Below are 22,810 nucleotides of genomic sequence, written 5' to 3'. Positions count from 1 at the left end.
TTTTTGTTTGTTTGTGTATTTGTATTTGTGCGTTTAGGTGGGGAGGGTAAGGTTGGGAAAGTGGTGGACATTCGTGGCTGGGACACGGAGTCTGGCCGCAGCGTGGCCAGTGTCACCTGGTCCAATGGCACCACCAATGTCTACCGAATGGGCCACAAAGGCAAAGTGGACCTGAAGTACGTGTCGGATGGCCAAGGAGGCTTCTACTACAAAGATCACCTACCTAAACTTGGTCAGTAAGATGTATTGTTTCTATTACAAAAATATTCATCTTTCCACACTTTGTCCTTCTTTTGGGATTTTATGTACTGGACCAACGCAAAGTAGCAGTAGGAAAATAATAGATGATTTTCAATTTACAAATTTACTTGTATCTTTATTTACCAATGTTCAGGTCTTGTCAGCAAATTCTGGATCCAGTTTTGGACCAGCTTTGCAACGAACATTTATTTTAGTAATTTACTATTCTCTGTTTTAAGCTTCTCCACAACCCTGTTCCCGGCTGCTGATATGTTAGTTTTAATCTGTAGAAACTCATCAGTCTTCCATCAGCTGCGTTTGTCCTTGGATGACATTTAATACAAGTCACTAAGCAGCTTTTTTATTTTTTTTTGAGGATATTTGCAGTAAATTTCAACAACAAAATGTTTTAGTTTGTTTTAGTTAGCGTCATTATGTTGGAAACTTTTACATTTTCAGAAATGGCTTTACAAGGCAAAACTGTCTGCCCAAACAAAACTTTTGACTTCGATTCAAGACCTGACAGCGTAGAAACATTAAGTCCAATATTTAAATGATTATCCTTCTGAATCTGTCCCCCCGAGCATTGATGGTGTCTTTTTGCCGATTCCTCCCCATCCAGGTGAGCATGCGGAGCTCCAGCGCCAGGAGAGCGCTGATGGCCACTCTTTTCAGCAGGGAGACAAAGTCAAATGTCTACTGGAGGTGGAGATCTTGCGGCAGATGCAGGAAGGACACGGAGGGTGGAATCCCAAAATGGCAGAGGTACGAGACACATCCCATCCACCTCATGAGAACAGGCACCTTGGTTTCCTCGGAATGTAAAGTGCAAAATGCACTTCTTTTTGGTTTCTAGTTGGTTTGTCCTGTGCACATATTCAGTGAGAATGCAGTCACAAGTCCAGCGTGTACGCCCGCGTGACTCGCAGAGACTTTATGTTATATAAGTGGTTCAGGTGGATGCCCTAATAAAGTGAAGGCAAACGGAGCATTCATGTTTCCAGCCACAGCTGCCAAAGGCAACATTGAGGTCAGAGCAGCTGTGGGGGAACCTGGAGTGACACAACCTATTTATGTTTGCAGTACATTTGTCGGATCGGGACGGTTCATAGAATAACCGACAGAGGAGACGTCCGGGTCCAGTACAGCAACAACATCCGCTGGACCTTCCACCCAGGAGCTCTCACCAAAGTACGGAATCACAGAAAACCTGATCACATCTTCAATATGATTTAAATTTAGCTCCCCAGATTTATTCATGTGTTTTCCCCCTTCCGACAGGTGAACACCTTTGGAGTTGGCGAACTGGTTAAAGTTCTGGATGAGCTGGAAAATGTGAAGAGACTTCAGGCTGGCCACGGAGAGTGGACGGACAGCATGACTCCTGTATGCTAAGTTTTACTTTCTATCTAACTCTAGTTTTATATGCTTTGATTTCTGGGCTAGTAAAACGAAGAACTAAAGTTTACACAGATCGTCTTGAGACTTTGAGTTCCTATTAATGCAGTCTTCCTTTAAAAAAGAGAAAGATGCTTAATTGAATTAAATTATTTGGGGAAAAGTCCATATTCTGATTTAAAAAAAAAAAAAAAAGTTTCCTTTGGGCTATATATGATCACAACTTTTATTTGTGAAAGTGTTGCTTGCCTTTTTATAACTTTAACTTGATCATCACCCCATGTCTGACTTACCTCACTCATACAACTAAAATGCACCGATCATAATTTTGTGGCTGATTTCTTTGAACTTCTAGAACCAACTTCAACAGATAGATTTTTTTTTTTCCATTATTTTTTAAGAACAGTAACTATAAAAAGTGTTATACATTTATATCTAGCCTTTCTGTTGTGCTTATTTATGTTAGCATCAGGGAGAGGCTGTACAGCAAGACTTTTTTATTTTAAAATACGTTAGCATATTAAGCTGTTAGCTTCTTATTTTGGAGGTAAATGAGGTTTGTGCATCACCAAACCACCTTAATATGTATGTTTTCTCTGGACAATAAAAATACTTTCTGATTTCAAAAAGGCTGCAAACATTTCAAAATCTAGTATGTTCTCAGAGAGATGGATAGAACAGTAGACACTTTGCTGTAAGACCTTCAACCTTACTGTTATCTACTAAAAGTCTATTTCTCTCACTATGCCTTAAACCACTGATAGGTCTGGACATGTCATAAAAATGCAACTCCATTTAAATAGCTTCTCACATTGCTCTTACTCTGCTTTGTAAAACCTTTCTGATCCTGTATCCAAATTAGAAATGGAACATCTCTAAATTACAACACGAATAGTAACCAGACTACATTCTTCAGGATGTTTGTTAACTTGGTGCCTTTTGTCTGTAGGTGCTTGGCCAGGTGGGAAAGGTGCTGAAAGTTTACGCTGACGGTGACCTGCGGGTGGCGTTTGGAGGTCAGACGTGGACGTTCAACCCGGCGTGCCTTATGGCCCAGCCTGCAGAGGTTGATGCCAACCTCATGACGGCCGAGAACCCCAATGAATCTGGAAGTAAGGCCTCTGCGGGAATCCAGGGGGCCCGACTCAAACGCTATGCTCTTTCAGTCCTCTCCAGCCTTCCTCCTAGCTCCATCTCTGCTTTTGCATGCTTCCTCACACAGGCTGCCAATAAGGGCCTTCTCTTTTTCCTTTTATTTTTTTTTTTTCCATTAATGTGCGAACAAGGTGTCTGTTTGTTTAAGCGCTCTTCCCCGTAGCATGTTACGGTCCAGTGTGCTGACAGCAAGACGCTTTGGCAGCTCAGCAGACATTTGTCATCATGTCTGAAGTTCTCAGCAGCCTCTTGATGATGGCATACTCTGTGTTTATGTTCGCCTCACTGGATGGAAAGGTGCTAACATGCCAACGTGTGAGTGTGTGTGTGTGGTCAGATTCACTTTGCATGGAAGGGACATTTTGACTCATTCCTTTGGTTTTGCTCAGTTCTGACAGATTCATTAACCGTTGCAGCATTCAGATTTTGCGCCCCCCCTCTCCGAACATCCTTTGCGGTTAATGTTTGGATTAAAGAAACTAACATTTTCCCTCCTTCTCGTGTCTTCCCTTCCCACAACCTCTCCTTGCTCCTCTTCCTCTATCTTTTCAGGTACCGTCATCTCCGTGCTGGAGAAGCTGCTGTCTCAGTCCACGGAGCAGGACAACCCGGGCCGGCTCGTCATCGAGGCAGCCCACGGGAGTGCCAACAAGGTGCGGGAGTTGGTGCAGAAGTATCCCGACAAGGTTAGCGCAACATGCCTTCGCTTTGCTGCAGTCTGGGGTGTGACTCATTGATTCGAGAGACAAAACTGCGAGTTGATGTGCAGACAGATTCTTCTTTTTTTTTTTTTTTGCATTCTGATTATTTTTCACATTTTCCTCTTTTTGTTACGTGTGTTTTCTAAAGCAGAAAGAAATGCAGAAAACTTCTGCACACAATAATGACAAAGTAGAAATGATCTGTTGGAGTTTTTTGTTGTAAATTAATCAAACAATCTAAAAACGACTGAAATAAATCATACATACAACCGTTAATAGCTGTTTATACTTATCCTTCAATACTTTGTTGATATATTGACTTTAGTGGTGGAGTGCATTAGCATTAGCAATGATTGACCTTCTGGATGGTCCCGTCTCCACAAGAGAACTCTGGATCTACTCCCATTGTGACCACAAGACTTTTGCCTTCTAGGTCAAAAGTCTCATAATTTCGTTATTTTTTTAATTTTTTATTTGGTTAATTCAATTTATGTCATTGTGTTAACAATGTCACTTGTAAACTTTTCCCCATATTTGGCATTTGTGTATAGTAGTAATTGTAAAATCTCAATCCAGACATCTAAAAAAGCATGAAAGGGAAGTATAACTCAAAGCCTTTCATATGTTTTTGTGATAAAAAGATAAGGAACATCGGAAATGATGCCAGAAAGCACAGATTGATCAGGATTACCAGCATGTTTAGCCGAGTTCCCCAAAGCTTTGCTTGGAAACAGTCATACAAATTTAGGAAAATGCTAACCACTGCTTTTTAAAAAAATTTTTACGTTATGGATCTTCTACTCCGGGCCTCAAGGCCCTCAAGGGCCTCAAGGCCCTCAAGGCCCTCAAGGCCCTCAAGGGCCTCAAGGGCCGGTGTCCTGCGGCGTTAAGATGTGTCTCAGAGACCCATCTAAAGATCACGGGACATTAATGGCCCTTGATGACTGGATTTGAAAACCCCAGTTTTAAAACCATATCTTCTGGTGTATATAAGTGCCTTTCTAATGAAATACAGTATACACTTTGTTTGTGATATAGCTGTTTTTTTATTTTATTTTATATATATATATATATATTTTTTTTTTACCTTTTTCATACCTTTACACTTGCTTCACAAAGAAATGACTACACCATTGCTGTGTTTTATGTGCAGGGGAAATTCTTTCTAAGGATTAAATGAACCTCGTAAATGGAGCTCTGTGACCTTCAGTCGGACAGAACGTGTTGTTTCCCAGTGATTTGGGGAAAAAAACAGACCTTTTCCACATAACCCATGTGCAGTACTTATAAACTGAGGCTACAAAAAAATTTAACAATCTGAACTCTTGTTTGAGGAGAAACACGTTAAACATGCTGCATCCTGACAGACGTCTCTTTATACTGATTCTTAAATCTTTATGCCTATATTTTTTTTACAAATAAAATTTATTGTTATTTATTGTTTTTATACCTTCGAGTATTTTGGAAAGCGTGTCTAGGTACGGTGCCTCGTAAAACTATCGACACCCCATGGAAGTTTTTAACGTTTTTTTCACATTAAAGCCACCTCAACATTTGGAGCGGTTAAACACAAGTTTATTACACACTTATAAATTATGCATTTTAGTTTCTCTGCTACTTCTAGAGCTGCAATTAATGATTATTTTATTTATTAATGTATCAATTATTCTCATGATTAATTGATTAATCAGATAAAAAAAATCACACATTCTACAGATTTTTCATTAAACCCTATTAGCCTTTTTTAAATACAGTTTTAGAAATGCATAAAAAAATGGAAATAAACAAATAAAGAAAATGAACATTTTCTTAAATTTCTACACTAGTATTCCTTTAGTAAATCTGAACCAGGTGAAGCTAAAACTTTAGTACTGGAGGAGCTTTGGCTAAAACATATTTATAGACATTTTTATCTTAAAACAAAAAATCTATATATTTTTGTACAGCTTCGGCTTAATTACTGTTCTGAATATGTTGTTTTCTTCACCTTTGTTTAAGTCTGTATACTAATTTAGTTGACAACTTTTTTTTTTTCCTAATTTATTCATCCGATTGTTTCAGCTCTAATTGCTTCAAACCTGTGTAAAGCACGTTGAAGTTTGTTGTTATTAAAGTGGAAAGGTTTTAAGTTGGACGAACACTTTTGCTGCTGTGTTTGTTGTTCCCCCTCGGTTCCGTTCTGCCATGACTGCACCGCCTGGTGGGATTATCTCCCGTCACGTGTATGATGAGCACGGTTGTCCATACGCAGATTATTTCCTGCCAGTGTTTGATCAGCTCTGTTGGTGCGCGCTGCGTCTCTGCTTCGGATGAATCTCCAGCTGTGTCTGTGCTCCTGCCAGGTGGATATCAAGAACCAAGGCAAGACGGCTCTGCAGGTCGCCGCTCACCAAGGCCACACAGAGGTGGTGAAGACCCTCCTGCAGGCCAACAGCTCCGTCGAGGTCAAAGACGAAGATGGAGACACGGCTTTACACTACACTGCCTTCGGGTGAGGGCGCATTCATGTTCCAGTCCTGCATTCGTTTGATTAAATGTTTTGATTAGGGCTGCAGCCGACAATCATTCTAGTCATCGATTATTCCGTCGACTGTTCTGATGATTAATTGATTAATCAAATAATAAAAAAAAGTTGGCAGAATTTTTTTCCGTATACTCCAGTTAACAGTTAATCGATTACTAATTTAGTTCACAATTAATTCCGTATTTAATAAAAAAAAAAAAAAGAATACTTGCCAATAAAAAGGATGTATAATTTACCTGCATTGGTTTGTTTTGACTCAGTAACCAGGCTGAGATTGCACGGCTGCTGCTGAGCAAAGGGGCGAATGTCAACGTACTGAACAACTCCATGTGCACAGCGCTCCACATCGCTGTCAACAAGGGCTTCACTGACGTGGTGCGAGTGCTGACTGAACATGCGGCTGACATCAATCTCCAGGTGAGCGGGTGCAGAGCGCTTACCTCTCCAGCATTAACAACAATATGTTGTACTATACATGCAGGCCGTGGAAACAAAAAAACACCCTCGTCACAATTAGTCAATTTATTACATAATAAATTAAAATGAGCTCAATAATTTCTGCTCTGGCAATTAATATTTTATTTTCATGATAATCCATTTTATTTATGGTTTGGTTATTTGTGGTTTTTATTTCCATCTTACTTATTGGATTTGTTTTTTTTTTTTATTTTGTTTATTTGAAATGTCTCCAAGTCCGAGTGCTGATTTCTTTACAAAATCAAAGTGTCTTATTATGCCATTATCATTATATTACTTGAAAATGTTCTCAAACCAACAATATTGTCATTTATCACAATCGTTAGTGGGACAATTTATTATCCAGCAAAAAATTTTATTGTGACATGCCCAACTCTAATTGATATATATTTGTTTTTTACCACTTTTGGTGGTTGTTTCAACTTTGACTTATTGAAATAGTGACAGGATTGTTGAAATATCTTGGGAAGAAATTCAAAATGTTGTATCATCAGACATCGTAGTCATGGATACAGAGATCCTACTCTGTCTGGACAAGTTTTGGATATAGATTACCTATTTTTCAACTGACCATGGGTGAATTCATCTGTCCTCTGTCGTTCATCCATTTTTAATCTTTCTCTTGTTCCTTTTGAATTCCGTAGAAATGAAAAAAATTGTTGGAACTCTGTGTATAAGTATATTTATTTATAGATTTTCTGACCCGGTGTTACTGTCTCATTAAGATAATGTATTTGTTTGAACAGAGTTTTTTCAGATGGTCTAACATGCCTGCAGCCTGGCCCTGATTTGCCTAACTAACTCAGTTTATTCTGCCTGAATGGTTGGCTACTCAACTAAAAACATGTCAGCCTGGAGTGTGTTTGTGTTTTATCTGTGACAAATGTGCATATGGTCTATTTCTCTGTCTGCTTTTGCACTGACTTGGAAAATTATTTCATGGAAGGTATTCAGAGGTCTTCAGACTAAAGCAAACTTTTGCTTTTGATTATTGTTGAACAGCATCCAGGTTCGGTTTTCTTTTAACTTATGCAACATCTTTACTTACCGTGCTACCTGTCAACTTACTCTGTTAGGATTCATATGGGGACACGCCGCTCCATGATGCCATTGCCAAGGATTTCCGCAGCATCATTGAGATCCTGGTCGTAGTGCCCAACATTGACTTCACCCAGCAGAACCACAGAGGCTTCAACCTGCTTCACCACGCCGCCCTCAAAGGAAACAAACTGTAAGTGGGAATCGCATACAAAGATTAAACTCTGAAATCACTGAGCACTGAAAATCAGGGGAAATCAAAGCTAATCAGTTTAAGCAGATAAGAATCAAATAATAGTGTAATTTCTACATGTCGAGTCCCTTCCATCTATCTTTTCTATTAGGAAAATGCAGAGTAATTTTTATGCAGCTACACTTTCCACATAGTTCTGTATCCTGCTCTTTTGCAGCATCATTAGTTTGAATGCATGCGTCTCATGTTTGGAAATGATGTTTTTTTTTGTTGTTTTTTTTTCTGTGTGTGTGGGAATCTCTCCTGTGAGTTCAAATGAGGATCCCAAGGTCAATTCTCAACGCTATCTGTTACAGATAGCTTGCAGAGAGCTCGTCTCCCACACAGTTGTTGCTGCTGTCAGCAGGCTGGGAGTCAATATCTCTCAGAAATGCAGCAATCTGTATTTTTTTCTTTTGTCTCTCTATGCACACACACTTGTACTCAAAATTGTTCCCAGACTATATGCAGTAACCTCACCGTTTCGCGGGGACAAATCAGATAAAACATTCCAGGAATCCAAACAAGCTCTCATCACAGTCTCGGAGAGCGTTTCACAGGAAGGACAAGCTTACTGCCTACTTTTCTGACATCAGTATATATTGTAAATACCAGGGAAAAGTATTTGTCGCCTTTTTTCTTTGTCGTCTTTCTTTTTTTTTTTGTCTTTTTTGTCAGCTTGCTGTAGTTAACAGAATCATAAATTCTGCTTCGTGCAAGAACATTATGAAGGAGAATATCTAAATATCAACTCAAGGTTGTTGAGTGGCCCAGTCAATGTCTGGACTTAAGTATCACTATGCTGTGGCACGACCTTGTGCAAGCTTTTTTTCTAATGGCTGAAAACTCTCCAATGTAGCAGAATCGTTATTTAATCAAAAACATTTAAGACAAACAAGTAAAAACAGAAGATGAAAAGGTTCACATCATTTTTAATAGCATCAGATGCATGTTAGTAGAGAATCCAAGAGAACGATACTTAAATAATTAGCTCATATTAATACAACCCATTAAGATCTTCTTGATATGTATGTTGCGATATTGATAAATTATGATATATTTTGCAGCCTCAATCTGCCACGAAAAATGTACAGACAGTAGAGACACCATGGACTTCTCTGTTTTTCATATCTGCTCTCAAAGCAGCCAGCCCTCACTTCATCTGTGTGTGTATGTGAGTGTGTGTGACTACTGCTATACGAAACAATAAACCAGGTATCTGAATGTTCTTCTCTCTGTGGTTAGTCACGCAGGATAATGCCATACCTTCTTGTCCCCGTTGCTTAAAAGCTTGTCCCTGAAAGGTGCAATTAGTGTATCTTATTTGTGCGAGGTGTGTATCGCGGCGTTCTCTGTAAACATGCCATTAGCGGTAAAGTGAATTCCTGTAATTTTAGCACAGCTGATAATTTATTAGGTTTAGAGAAATCTAGTGAAACATGCTACTTTCATAATAAAAACGTGTGAATGATATAAACAGATTATGAACGATAAAGAAAGCCACTTTCTTTATACTTAATAAAATTAATTTCTTTATGCTTGCCTAAATTTCTTTATGCTTGGCTATATGTGACCAGTGTCTGACACTTCCACCAAGTGTCTTTGATACTGGTCACTTATAGGCTCCTTAGTTTTCTGTCTATCTGGCACAGAGTGTAAATCTCAATCACAAACTGGGCATAAAACTGACCAGACAGGAAGAGACTTGGTGGATTACTCACAGTGTGTTTTCACAATGACAAGGTCTCATCCAGACATGATATAACTGTTCTACTTGTTTCTGATTTTGATGTTTAATGTCCACTCTGAGCACGTTGGGTCCAGTCAGCACCCTCGTTTCCACTACGTCTCTTCATAAATGCTATTAAAATACTTGAAAAACACAACTATTTATAGTCCTGAATAGTACATAATACTGATTGGAGACTGAGAATCAATTGTAAATGATGCCCCCAAAGTCCACCATATGTCGGTGTCAGCAATATTGTATTCATGCCATGTGCATAGAGCAAAATATGCCAAAGTAATGGACACAAAGAGAAGCAAACTTAAGCTAATAATGACAAAGATAATCATGGAAACAATAAAACAAAAATAGAAATGGAATAAACACTGCAAAGTAAAAAAAAAAAAACTGTAAAATGAAATGAAATGTAAAAAGAGAAAATGTGAAGCCAAATGATCATGGTGGGTTTTTAAATGTACCCTAATGTCTATTGTTCATATAGATTGGTGAGCTATTCCATCATTTATAGCACTTATAAATAGATGTACGTTCTTAAAAACACAGGAAGTCAGTTTAGTGATGATAAGCCTCTGCTTATAGTTCCTCTTAATATTCAAATAGCAAAATATTGTACCTTTTGCAAGCAATGAAGTAATGACTGATCTAAGTTGACATACTGAGAATTAGTCATCTGAACGTGTTGACATAAAGGTATGGATACTTCCTTCGGTGTCTTCAGGCAGTAAAGCAAATCCTTACACTGGCAAAAAGTGAAATCTGGAGAAGAGCGAGTTTGACACCTGAACAGGTTTGATTTTATGAATTTAAAGGAGCCATCAAGAAATACAAGATATATCAAGGTCCTTAATCAAGGAGCGATTGTACGAAGTAAATAGTTAAAGTAGGGAAAGTTCCCTCTTCAAATGGACATAATTTTAAAAAAAAATGTAATCATTGAAATTAAGGACATTTAGCAGATGGATTTAGATGACATGTGCAAAGCTCTGCATTTTGTATAAACTTAGAAATCCAAAGGTTATGGGATAGATTAGAGATCTTGGATTAGTTGAGACTTAAAGACTTGGTTTTGGTCAGTTTTATGCAAAAGAAGCCCTTTTTTATGCTCAATAATCTGGAAAAGCATGTATGAGAACTTCATAGTTTTTAAACATTTAACATTTAGCAAAACTACAGAACTTTATGTTGAGATAGAGTTCCAAAAGTATGATTTTTGTTTTGCGCTCTTTGATCCATCCTATTAATCCTATTAGTGAAGCATTAAATATTTTTGTTTTGTTGCTTAAGAACTTTGTTGTTTTCTTTTTCTTTTTCTGTCACTTTTAAACTTGTCCATGTGCAGCACCACTGAAAATTTGCAACCCGGAGACGTCGAAGATGAAACCTTCCTTGCATGACTTTTAACATTTTTACAATGCTCTAAGGATCTTTAAATCCTTATTTGGGCCTGTCTTACTTCCTTAGAACTTATGTTTGCCTGTTGCTGTAAATTGTGCTTTATTGTGCAGACACAGGAGATTCCTGTGTCTGCCATGAAGTGCAGACACAGGAATCTCCTGTGTCTGCACTTCATGGCAGCGTTCTGATCTACCATAAAATTTCCTTTCCAGATATAACAAAACTATATCATGGAAAGTCGTCCATGGTTCTATAAAAATAGGTCCAGGAAAAAAGAAAGTAAGCATAGAAAAATAAAAGCATCACTTGGATTTAACTTTAGCCTGAATGTCTTCTCATGAAGGAGTTGGTTAGAAACTTCTGAAGTTTTGATAAACATTGGAAATGGATAATGTCCTAAACATTTAAATTAGAAACTTTTGTTGCCATCAAGTAATTTTTTGCTAAAGTTTCAGTTTTGACTTTAGTTTAAACATGTTCTAGTCAGATTTCTGGACAAATTCATTTTAGTAGGTTTTAGTAATGATTTTGCATATTAAAATTGCTTTTATGTCTTCCTGATTTCTTTTTAAGACCTGTAATAACTAAAAATGATTTTCAAACTGTCTCTGAAGAGTCAGAGGTGATGAGACAGAGTGAAGAGTGCAAGCATTATTAAGTAAGGATTTTTCTATTTAAAACAAAGATTTACTATTTTAAACTCCCATCAGCGAGGGCACTGTATAATATTGAGGATCACAATTAGTCTGACTATCATTAGCAAGCAAAGATATTAGTCTCTGTCAGTGATTCCTGTAGGTAATTCATATTTCCAAATACAAGCTGTTTTATGAGAAATGATAAAAGGACAGAGACGGGGAAAAAAAAGCAAAGCAATTTTTTAGGCAATAAGTTCAGCCTTTCTATTTCTGGGTAAATTTTCTTCTTAACTATTTTGACATTGGTATCAGTGTTGTTACTGTGACCTAATAATATTTAGCTGTAGTGCGTTCACTGATTAAAAAAAAAAAAAAAAAAGTCAGATCTTTGCCTTTCCAAATGGCTGAAAATCGTCCGTTACTTTGTTCTTTCTTTGGACGTCTCTGATTACTTTTTTTTTCTATTTTATCTATTTTTATTTCTCTTTACACCTGTCATATTCTCTATGCATACCGCCTTGTCAAATCTGACCTAGTTAAAAAGATACGGACCCTCCTGATTGTTCTAAAAATATAATATCCATTCAGACCTGTGCAGGAGAGTTATATGTGCACAAAATAATAAGATAAAACTTGCAAGTGAGCAAGAACCGTGTGGGAGAACTGGGACCTCTGCAGGCAGTTCTTTAATTAATGTTCAGTCTGCTCTGGCACGAGTCGTGTGTTCAGGTCTTTGAGTTTAGGCTGCGGTCTTCAGCCTTCATTCAGCCTGACACCAGCTGCTTCACGCAATGAAGAGAGACATGATTTACAGTGTTCAGGAATGACTCTCTTTACTGGTTCATTCATGGATCATCAAACGTCCTTCACTGCACTGACGCTGTCACTTGTGTGCATGTGTGTATACATTACATTTAAAGGTCAAGACTCATTCAGTTTAAGTGATTTATCTTCGGTAGGTTAGTTAACTCTGTATTTTTATTTTTTTATTCTGTGTTTCTACTCAGTTTGGAAAGAGTCATAACACATAGGTTTGTAACAAAATCAGACTTGATAACTCTTAGACCTTGTTGGCTACACGGGTAGCCAACAGAATATCTCCGCCGTGTCTTTTAAAAACTAATATTGTGCACACAGAGTCCGTTTCAGAAAAGTTTTCATCCACATGAACCCACCAATATAAAGAGGTGTTTTAAACATGCTAGACCCATAGGGGGCAGTGTGGTGCAAAGCTAAAATCTACATCAACTAATCTGATTGCTTCAAAACAACCACAACTTCCTGTTGGGAATTAAAAATGGCGCCAGGAGGTTTATTTTTTTAAATGGCGTATTAGAATACAAAATTGATAAAAACATAACACAATGTTGATTGAGAATTACATCAAAGCAAGTACGGGGATGTGCTGCTGCATTGTTTGTGGCAGACTTTAATGAGCGCGACCCTAAATCTCAGTTTAGTTCACACGCAAACACAAATGCAGAGTTTTCTCAAATCTCCACTAGTCTGAGTTTTTATAAGTAATTAATTTTAGTAGTATTAAAAGTTTTGTGTGAATTAGTCATTTGTTGTTTACAGTGAGCTGTAGTAATGGATACAGAGTTCCTAACTCAGTCTAGAACAGTTTTGGACATAGATCACATATTTTCCAGATCCATCTCGATCGAGTCGTCCATAGATTGGTTGGTTGAATTTTGCAAGTTCCATATTTAAACCCAGTAGAAAAAACTGCCATCATCTGCACAGTAAACGTTTATGTCTACTCTTTAATACATTGACCTAAAAGGACTAGGAAAAACATGGGATTCACACTTACCCCAAACCAAAACAATCTGTTAATCTGTTGATGTTTTGTCTTGCACAGATAAGTTGAGGGTTTGTTCCAAAGTTATAAACTAAAGTTATTTCATTTTTTTTTTGTGACAGAAAGACAAAAATGGATTGTTTAGCAGTCTATGTATTTTGTTTGAGGAAATGGAAAAAGACAGCTATGTGCCAAGTTCACAGAGTAGCCTGGGAAAGGGAAGGAACAAGGCATGTTGCCAGATATCTTCTGAAGACGCAAATGGGTTAGATAATGGGATAACTGTTTATACTGGACAGGAGATGCCGCTCCGGTTTGACTTCATGACGTTTCTCCCTTTTATAACTTTACTTTTCTCTCTTTATCACTTCTTTTTCCATCTACGGTCAAATGTTTTCATAGCATGACAGTCAGGATTGATAATTTCACATAAATCTATAATATACACAAAATAAGTTTAGTTTAAACGTGACTCTGAATGGTTTTATTTGCATTTTGAATTTATTTTTGCTTTCACTGAGATTTGATCACATAGCAAAACGTCTCAAAATGTCAACTAGGTCTTACTGTGAAAGCAGAGAACTGAGGATGAGTTGGTACAGACGGGAGTGGTGACATTAAATAAAAAAAAAAACTGAGCAGTTTAATCTTTTGACTGTGATGTGGAAAGGAGGAGCTGAAGTAAAGGAGGCTCCGTCAGCGCTTGGACCATCAGCTTACAGATCTGCAATGCAGGTAGCTGTGACCTCTGGCGATGTCTTCGTTGGATGCCTTTAAATCACACAGGCGATCCAAGTCACATCTGACTGACTCTGTTACAAACGAACGAGTTCAGCCCACACCTCCTAACACATTCGCAGTGAGCAACTAATGAATAAGGAATTGTTATAATCGATTAATCATGTTAGTAAAAGCCGTTTCTACGGAGGTCTTTGCGCATCAGCCTGTGCTCTCCGCCCTTCTCCACGTTGTTCTTCGCTTTTGGAACGACGGACAGCTGGGTCGTCTGCCAGCGTGTGTGTGCCATCGGTGTTTCCACGCAGTTAAAATCCTGCAGAGGCAAGCAGTAAATTAAACCCAACTTCCTCCAGAAGTTTTGGTTCATGTCACACTAATGCCTCTGTGGTGATTTGCCAGCTTCCTGGGCGCTTGCTAAGGCTGTCGGCTTCAATTTCACATTTCATAAAGCCCACTCAGGCAGAGAGGAGAGAGTATTCAAACGGCGCAGCCCAGACTTGCACTGCATAAAATGCAAACAAAGTTGCAATGCTCTCATTTCACTGACCGAGGCCTCATTACGCTCTGCAATTAAACACAGACTGATATTCAGCGTAATGCGCCGTAACCTGACTAATCCTGATGGATGGCAATCTGGAAGGTTAATATTTGGGACTTTGTCTGGAGTCATGTTGAAGAGCATGCCGTCTGCTCAGATTGTCTTGTTAGCAGCTTTTGAAGCAGCTGCAGTTCTGCTCAGGCGTCATGAACTTGGACTTATAATAATGAGGGCTTCTTGTTATGAAAACTATGCGCTTTGTAAACGAATAATGAAAATACGCTCTGGTGCTTTTGTGGAAAAACAAAAAAAACAAACTCTCTGTTGAATCAAATGTATGCACAAAAGGTCATGAAATAAAGAAAATTCACCTGAAACTTCTCCTCTTCACAACAGTAAATGTCAGGTTATTTTATCGGGACTTTCAATGACGCAGACAAGCAGAAACTGGTGTTTCATTTTGTGGTGAAGGGAAAATTGTACACAGTCTTGTAAAGTGTTGACTAGAGATTGGTAGTAACTAGCTACATTTACTCAGTTACATTTTGTCAAGTATCTTTTAGAAAAAAAAAAAAACTATTAGGGGTATTTTTACTTTGCTGTTCTTCTTACTTTTATTTGAGTAATTTCATTATGAAGTACCGCTACTCTACCCCTAAACAGCTTTACTGAATAATGAACAGGCTTGTTTCAGCCAAACCTTCACCATAACACCAGACATAAACACCTGCAGGTTTTGTTAGTTTCGTATTGAAAGAAATTTGGAAAAACGTTTTTTTTTTTTTTTTTTTTTGCCTTATTTTGTAATTATGTTAATTATATGTATTATTTTCATTTTAATCTTTAAAATATCAAAATTTCCCACATAACTTTATTATTTTGTTTGTCAGATTTATGTAATTGTTAGATATTAAATAATTGCTGTTCTGATCAGTAATCAGTACTTAAGTAACCCTTTTACCAAATACTTTTTTACCCTTCAGTAATTTCTTAGATGGCTACTTTTTACTTTTACTTCAGTAAAACTATGTTGAAGTAGCTGAAGTACTGTTACTCTTACTTACAGTTTACTTACGTACAGTTTTTGGATACTCTGCTGTTGCTTTTAATACATACAAACCATGATAGACGTGGTTTTCTGGGTTTTTCCTCTGCCAGCTTAGAAACAGTTTCTAAATGGGTATAATCTGAGTTGTGCCTGGTCAAGTTGTCTGTTCATGTTGCCTTCAGGGCCACAGAAAAGATCCTGGGTCGAGCTCGACAGCTGGTGGACGTTAAAAAGGAAGACGGCTTCTCTGCCCTTCATCTGGCTGCTCTCAACAACCACAGAGACGTCGCCGAGGTCCTTATCAAGGAGGTGGGCCAGAAATAAAGAGCCTCTTTAGTATTCGTTTTTATTTATTTGTTTAAATCCACATTTGATGTAAAAAAAAAAAATTACATTTCATTCCTTTTTGTTTTGTTTTTTTTTGTTAGGGGCGCTGTGATGTCAATATCCGCAACAACCGAAACCAGTCACCGCTGCAGCTGGCCGTCACGCAGGGCCACACGGACCTGGTGCAGCTGCTGGTGGACGAGGGCGCCGACGTCAACATGGAGGACGAGGACGGTGACACGGCGATGCACGTGGCCCTGCTCCGCCCGCAGCTGGCCAACGTCATGCTCACCCCGTCAGCAGGGGGCAGCAGCACGGAGGAGGGCAGCGAGGGCTGCTCGTCCACGTCGCTCTACTGCAGGGTGAGGGCCGATGGGGAGTCTAAACATGGAGGGTGGGCTTGTTAAATGATAGATTACCGTTACCTTCTGCTTGGAATTACAAAGTCATTGCTGGACAGAAACTCATCCAAAGGCCTGAAATAATAAAGTTCAAAGTACTAGTTGCACTGACAGATTATTTCACTTATAACTTGTCCTTTTTCATACTAAAGAATTGTTGACTTAAAACAAGCTCCTTAAAAATGACATGTCAGTTAGTTTTCTTATTTTAAATGTACTGAAATATTTGCCCTAGAAAATACACCAAAGGTACTTAGTAATATTTTGTTTCTGAAGTGTAATATCTGAATCTATTTAAATAAACAAAATGACCAAGTACATAGTTAAGAACCTGAACTCACAGTTGCAAAACAAAGAGGTAAAAATAAACAAACAACCACTATATAAGTCAACATAAGCTAAATAAAGTAGTAAAGACCTAACCAGACGTTGCTGATCTACTCTAAAATAGAGACATCTATACCTTATAGTTTTAAAGAGATAAATATAGTCTCCAAGTGAGATTTAAAAAAAAAAAACATGCTCTGGGAAACGTATAACGGGAAACACAGTAAGGCAACAAACCTTAACCAATGAATGTTGCAGTGTATGCTTAGTCTCCTAGGATATGTTTAGGATGAAATTGTTAGTTGGGTTCCAGGTAAACGGCAGGATGAAAGGCGAAGGAAGGTAAAATGGGGATTTAGGCGGCTGAGCTTGGAACAGATTTAACTGAGGAGAAAGGACCTCAGTTCATTGTGCAAGCAGGTCGCAAGAACCCAGATTAACTTAAGAGACAGTAATGAGGTTAGAGTGGAGCTAAATATAACCCGAGGAATGCGTTATAGGTTCAAGGTTTAATAAAAGTAAAAATATGGATACAGAACATAAAATATTCACTTTCTTGAAGTAAAGATGATGTCACGGAGAGCTCTGTTGCTTTAAAGGTTGTATTTGTTCGAGATCCGCAGCGTTGTTGGACATAAATTTAGAGGGAACGTGAAGAATGGAAATAAGCCAAGATGAAGCTTTAGTTGGGACGTCTGTGATACTTACTGAACTGTTTCCGTTATGGAGGACTAGAAATACTCTGATCAGTTTTGTGGACAATTTCCCATCCCCCATTTTCTTTCTCCTTTGAAGCTTTGATCTACAAATTCCTGTGTTACTTAATTCAGATTCTCTTTACAAACCTTAGTGTGAGAATGTATAAGAACAGTAATAAAATATATTCTCTAGGGTCATTTCTAGCTTATGCAAATGACTGTAAGCTAGAAATGTCTGTTGATAGTGGACACTTGGTGCTAAAAATTAAATAAACTAATAAGCAAAGTGATCACTGATTAATTAAATTAGAACCAGAAGTAGTTGTACAGTGTTTGCGTGTGAGCATTAGCTGTGAAACAGGGTTTTACTAGAACAGATATTATGTAGTTGGCATTTTGTCTGTACCATGCTAACAGTTAGCTTGGTTAGCATGGCTAGTAGTAATAGAACAACAGCGTGATGCTAAAAACGGCTAACTTTTTATCTTCTTCTCTCAGTAACAGCATCCACCTACAAGAGTGATATTTGTACGACATAGTGGTGTTTATGATGTGTTCACTGATCAGAAAAAAATAGATTTTTGGGTTTACGACTGGCCTGGTAGGTGATTAGTGTTGATGAGTGGTCAACAGCCGACTCATCTGTGTCTAAAGTGTGCTTTGTAAGTATGGAGTCCGTTTATCCCCCCCCCATATTTGATGTTCGGTAGGATTGCCCAGACCAGAACTGCACTGTCATCAAAATTTTGTTCCTTTTGTTTTTCAGAGCCATTAACGCAACTCTTTGTCAAAGTCTATTATTTTTCCTTAGAAAAGAAAACCTTCTGTTGTGAAACGTTTCACACAAGCTTGTGTCCCATTACATGGTGTAAATATTTCATGATTTACAAAAAAACATCCTCATCGCTCCAGATGACCGCTAACACTGCAGCTCCTCTCAGCATCATGGGCTTTGAGCCAACGCACACGCACGCATGCACATGCACACACACACACACACACACACACACACACACGCTCAAAAAAGCACCCATACACAGCCATGAAGGTGGCTAGACTTGATGCTCGGGGCCGTTTCGGCCACCGTCAGCAGATGAGTTGTCCTGGGAGTTCTTCTGTGCTGATTAGATGTGGGTTTATGTAGCGTCTAAATCTGGATGACTCTCATTGAACCTCTTACACTTATGTTACGCTCGGCTCTCCTGCATCTGTGACTTTGTTTTTAGAGTTTTCTCTTGGAATAACACAATTTCATTTACAATCATAATGGTTTTAGCTTAGACTTTCCCCCCCTCCTCCTTATCCTTATCCTCTCTCTCGTCTTCCTCCTTCTGTGTCCACAGCTGAATTCCTCGGGTCTCCTGGGGAACACCGAGCTGAACGTCGCCATGGCGATTGCTTGTTTTCTGGCCCAGGAAGGTGCTGACATTAGCTACGCCAACCACAAGGGCAAGAGTCCTCTGGACTTGGTGGGAGACGGCACCATGATGCAGCTCATTAAGAACTTCTCTGAGAAGCACAGGTACGTGTTCAGAAGTCGGCTACGATCTACGGGCTGACATTCAGTTCAAATACAGGGCAACTACAAGGTTATTTTGGTTTGAGTATAAAATTAACCATAAAAGAACCCCAAAAAACTTGCATTTTCATAGGCTAGCAAGTCAGGCTACAAATGAAATGTAGCTCATAGAGAAACGTTTTTATGCAAACAAATCCATGTCAGAGTTTGACTTGGATAAAAAATTGTATTTTTTATGTTGACGTGTTAGTCGTTTCAGACGAGCTCTCACGGCTGTCTGCTGTCGTTCAGGTTGCAGCGCCTGCAGGCCATCACCTGTGGGCAGGGCCTGAGCAGTGCGAGCCTGCGGCGGGTCCACACAACACCCAACACCATGACCAACCTGGTTTTTCCCACGCCGGCCGGTCCCAGTGAATGCCTCATCTGTTCTGAGCTGGCTCTGCTGGTTCTGTTCTGCCCCTGCCAGCACAGCGTGGCCTGTGAAGGTACGTCTGCAAGCTGAGGGGCAGCGGGACGACCATCTTCTTCTATGTACTCCAGACCGACTGCGGATCCTTAAAAAGTCATAAATTCATGTATCTAGAATTAAGGCCTTAACGTTATCCTTAAATTTGTTAATCATGTGTCTTAAGTTTTGTCTTGGCAGGATTATTTAATTGTATATTCTATGTGTATGCTTATTTTTCTCATGGGATGTTTCTGACAGGCAAAAGGTTGAGTCACACAGACATCTTCATTCTGTGACTCAATGCTAACACGCCCTCGCTGGCTAGCTAGCTTTTTTTGCGTCTGTGATGGGTAAATATAAATTTATGGCCAGAGCAGGTTTGTACATTTCTGAGGAGATATAGATAGACCTGTCACAGTAACACATTTTGCTGGACGATAAATTGTCCCACAAGTTATTGTGATAAATGATAATGTTGTTTTGAGACAGTTTTCAAGGAATATAAAGTAATATAATGGTAATGGCATAAAAAAAATGCAAGAACACATTCTCAAAGATCAATAAACTTTAAATTTTAATGAACATTTAACTGGAACATCTTTTAAACATCCAAAATTAAATAAACAAAAAATCAGAAATGGCAAATAAAATGACCTATAAAGTCTCTGAAAACAAAACTGTACTTCATTAAAAGGGCTAGTTGAGACCAAAGCACCAGACTGAAGGCTCTTCTCATCCTGTTTTTTTTTTAGGAAGAGAGAGAGAAAATAGAAAAAATATAAATCATGCAAATGGAAATTATTGAGCTGGTTTTAATTTATCATGCTATTAACTGATTTCTGTTTTCTGCCACAGGCCTGGATATATGATCTTTGTTATTGGTCTCAAAAAGTCTTAAGTTTGAGTTGGTGAAACCTGTAGAAACCCTGTAGTCAGTAACACTAACTTTGTCTTAACAGAATGTGCACATCGCATGAAGAAATGCATCAAATGTCAGGTCACGATAACCAAGAAAATACGACAAGGTAAGAAGAGATTAGAGACTTTTATTTTCTGGTATGGTACGTGTCAGAGCTAGGTTCTGTCCATTCCTGGAATGGAGTGGCACAAACGGCCTGACCAGTCTATAATAACACTGCAACAACACATAAAACTCTGGATTAAAACTGGGTATCGTCAATGATTTTGACTCCGCAGACCAAACCGAGGTGGACTGCAGCCCTGGCACCGAGAACTCTGAGCAGCACAACCTGCTGGAGCAGCTGCAGTCCCGCTACAGGCAGATGGAGGAGCGCATCACCTGCCCCATCTGCATCGACAACCACATCAAGCTGGTCTTCCAGTGCGGCCACGCCTCCTGCATCGACTGCAGCGCCGCGCTCAAGACCTGCCCCATCTGCAGGCAGACCATCCGGGAGCGGATCCAGCTGTTTGTCTGAGCTCCAGGTTTGTGTCCTCCTAGGTCCGCTGGCCCACAGACCCCAGGAAGGGCTATGGAGGCACGCCGCTCTCGTATCCTCCCGTCTCTGGCTGCCGCACCTCACCAGCGGCGATCAAACATTCGTTCGAACGTTTTTTTTCTAAAGAGACGCTGCTGTAGATCGCTCAGAGTTTGCCGTTACATTTTTGGTTCATTTCCATCTGGAGCAGCCCAGGAACATTGCTTTAATTTAAATTCCTGCTGCAGGACAGACTCCGAGCCGAGCCCAGGAGGAAACGCACGAGGCAGAGTGGACGTGACGCCTCCCTCCATTTTGAATCCTCTTGATTGATAAAGGAGCGATGGGGAAGAATAGAAAAAAAGTGTTTCCTCCTCATGTTTCCTGTTGTACTTTGTCCGACCCTTTTGCTGCTTTACGTGGATGTCTGTTACCCATCATCCTCTGTGGTTTTCTGGCCTCTTTTGTTTACATGTCTGCACAGAGACCGGTTGTCCTGGCGCTCCTTGGCCCGTGAAGTACATCGCTCTCATTTACATCCATCTCGTAATTCTCAATGTAAGGCTCTGCAGAGAGAGGGTATAGCTGAAAGCTTTCTATGTAGACCCCAAAACACTTCTGTCTATATGCAAAGGGAGACAGAAACTATATATGCATGAGTATTTGCATATTATCCAGCTGAAAACGACTTGTTCTGTCACAGATAAACTAGGGTTTTGTTTTACTCTAGGGGTTACGCTTGTGGTTGCCAACATACCTTTGACTACAAAGTTTTATTTATGTGTGAAAGGTGTTTTATTTTATTTTTTATGTTTTTTGCTTGGCAAAAAATGTGTTTTTGTTTCTACTGAGGTTTAACCCAAGCCTACGTCTGCTACTCAGGGTATCGCATCTTGGAAGCACTCGGAATATCCATAAATGTTTTAAGAGCCCTTTCCCAGACTCTCACACTAACACCATTACAGCGCTTTGTATCGATTTGTTCCGGTGGATCACCAAGAGGAAGAAATGTAACAAAAACAAATAGATCTTGGCATTAATGACTAACATGAACACAAAACGTGTAATTCTCAGTTGAAATGTGGACGGTCGCGGAGCAGATTCTGCGAAGAGACTTCAGTTCCCTTCAAAACATACAAAACGAAGATGTGAGAAGGTGCAAACTCTTGCAAATGGAAACAAAAAAAAAAAAAACTGGATCCAAATCTGCATTAACATTGATTATCTTTTCAGTCTAAAGCATCTCAAGTTTCATATTGACACACATTCTATCTGGTTCACAAGAAAACAGGCCTCACTAATTACGACAGTTGAAATGAATATCATTTCTTCACATTTGTTATTTCTGCTTCATACTTGTGATGAGTTTAGCTGATCGTGAGCACAGCATTGAGGGTCTGCAGGCGGCCAGCAGCTGCTCCACACACCATTACCAGGCTACTAGCATGGTGCTGCATAAATGTGAAACGTAGAGAACGCTACATGTGCTTTTCATGAGTTATTTCATAAAATGTTGACCTTATCCAGCTCCAAAAATATAAAAGACATAAAATACTGAGGAGCAACCTCATAAGCTGTTACCCCGATTGATGACCTCCGATCTATAAAATTCTCGACGTGCGGTAGATCGTCTTTTATTGAGTTTACTCAACATTTTTAACCTAGAAACTCTTTTTTATAGAGAACAAAACACCTGTTCTGTCATTTTCGGCGACAACGGCGCTGATTAGGGCAACATGATTTATAGAACAAAGATTTTTATTTAGCTCTGCTCTTTTAGTAAAGTTGGGTCAGGTCAGTGGGGGGGGGGGCATTTCTGTGTCTGACAGCGTGGAGTTTGCTCAGACCGCTCAACTATACGCTTTGACATACCTCTACAAGTCTGTGAATGTGAGCCACTTGGACCTTGCAGATGAGCGAGTTATTTTTCTTGATGGTTGCACAGCCAGCAGCACAGATGATGATGATCCCGTCATCA

The 22,810-nt window shown here is 39.2% G+C and overlaps 1 protein-coding gene across 1 annotated transcript; it reads left to right on the top strand.

Moving 5' to 3' along the window:
* Positions 1 to 6: 6 nt before the first annotated feature.
* Positions 7 to 22,027, top strand: LOC106936770 (E3 ubiquitin-protein ligase MIB2-like; the record flags this gene model as incomplete). Its single annotated transcript, XM_015017972.1, has 15 exons — positions 7 to 232; positions 863 to 1,005; positions 1,324 to 1,431; positions 1,522 to 1,626; positions 2,588 to 2,750; positions 3,346 to 3,479; positions 5,837 to 5,985; positions 6,279 to 6,435; positions 7,572 to 7,726; positions 15,856 to 15,982; positions 16,102 to 16,362; positions 18,770 to 18,948; positions 19,237 to 19,430; positions 20,353 to 20,418; positions 20,591 to 22,027. Coding segments are annotated over 15 exons (2,409 nt in total), but the record flags the coding sequence as incomplete, so codon positions are not given.
* Between the last annotated feature and the right edge of the window lie 783 nt (positions 22,028 to 22,810).

Source organism: Poecilia latipinna, unplaced genomic scaffold (genome assembly GCF_001443285.1).
Source record: "Poecilia latipinna isolate Pla-1442-1.1 unplaced genomic scaffold, P_latipinna-1.0 Scaffold2213, whole genome shotgun sequence".
Classification (NCBI taxonomy): domain Eukaryota; kingdom Metazoa; phylum Chordata; class Actinopteri; order Cyprinodontiformes; family Poeciliidae; genus Poecilia; species Poecilia latipinna.
The sequence above is the reverse complement of the archived record's forward strand: the minus strand, read 5'-3'. Positions and strand labels throughout refer to the sequence as shown.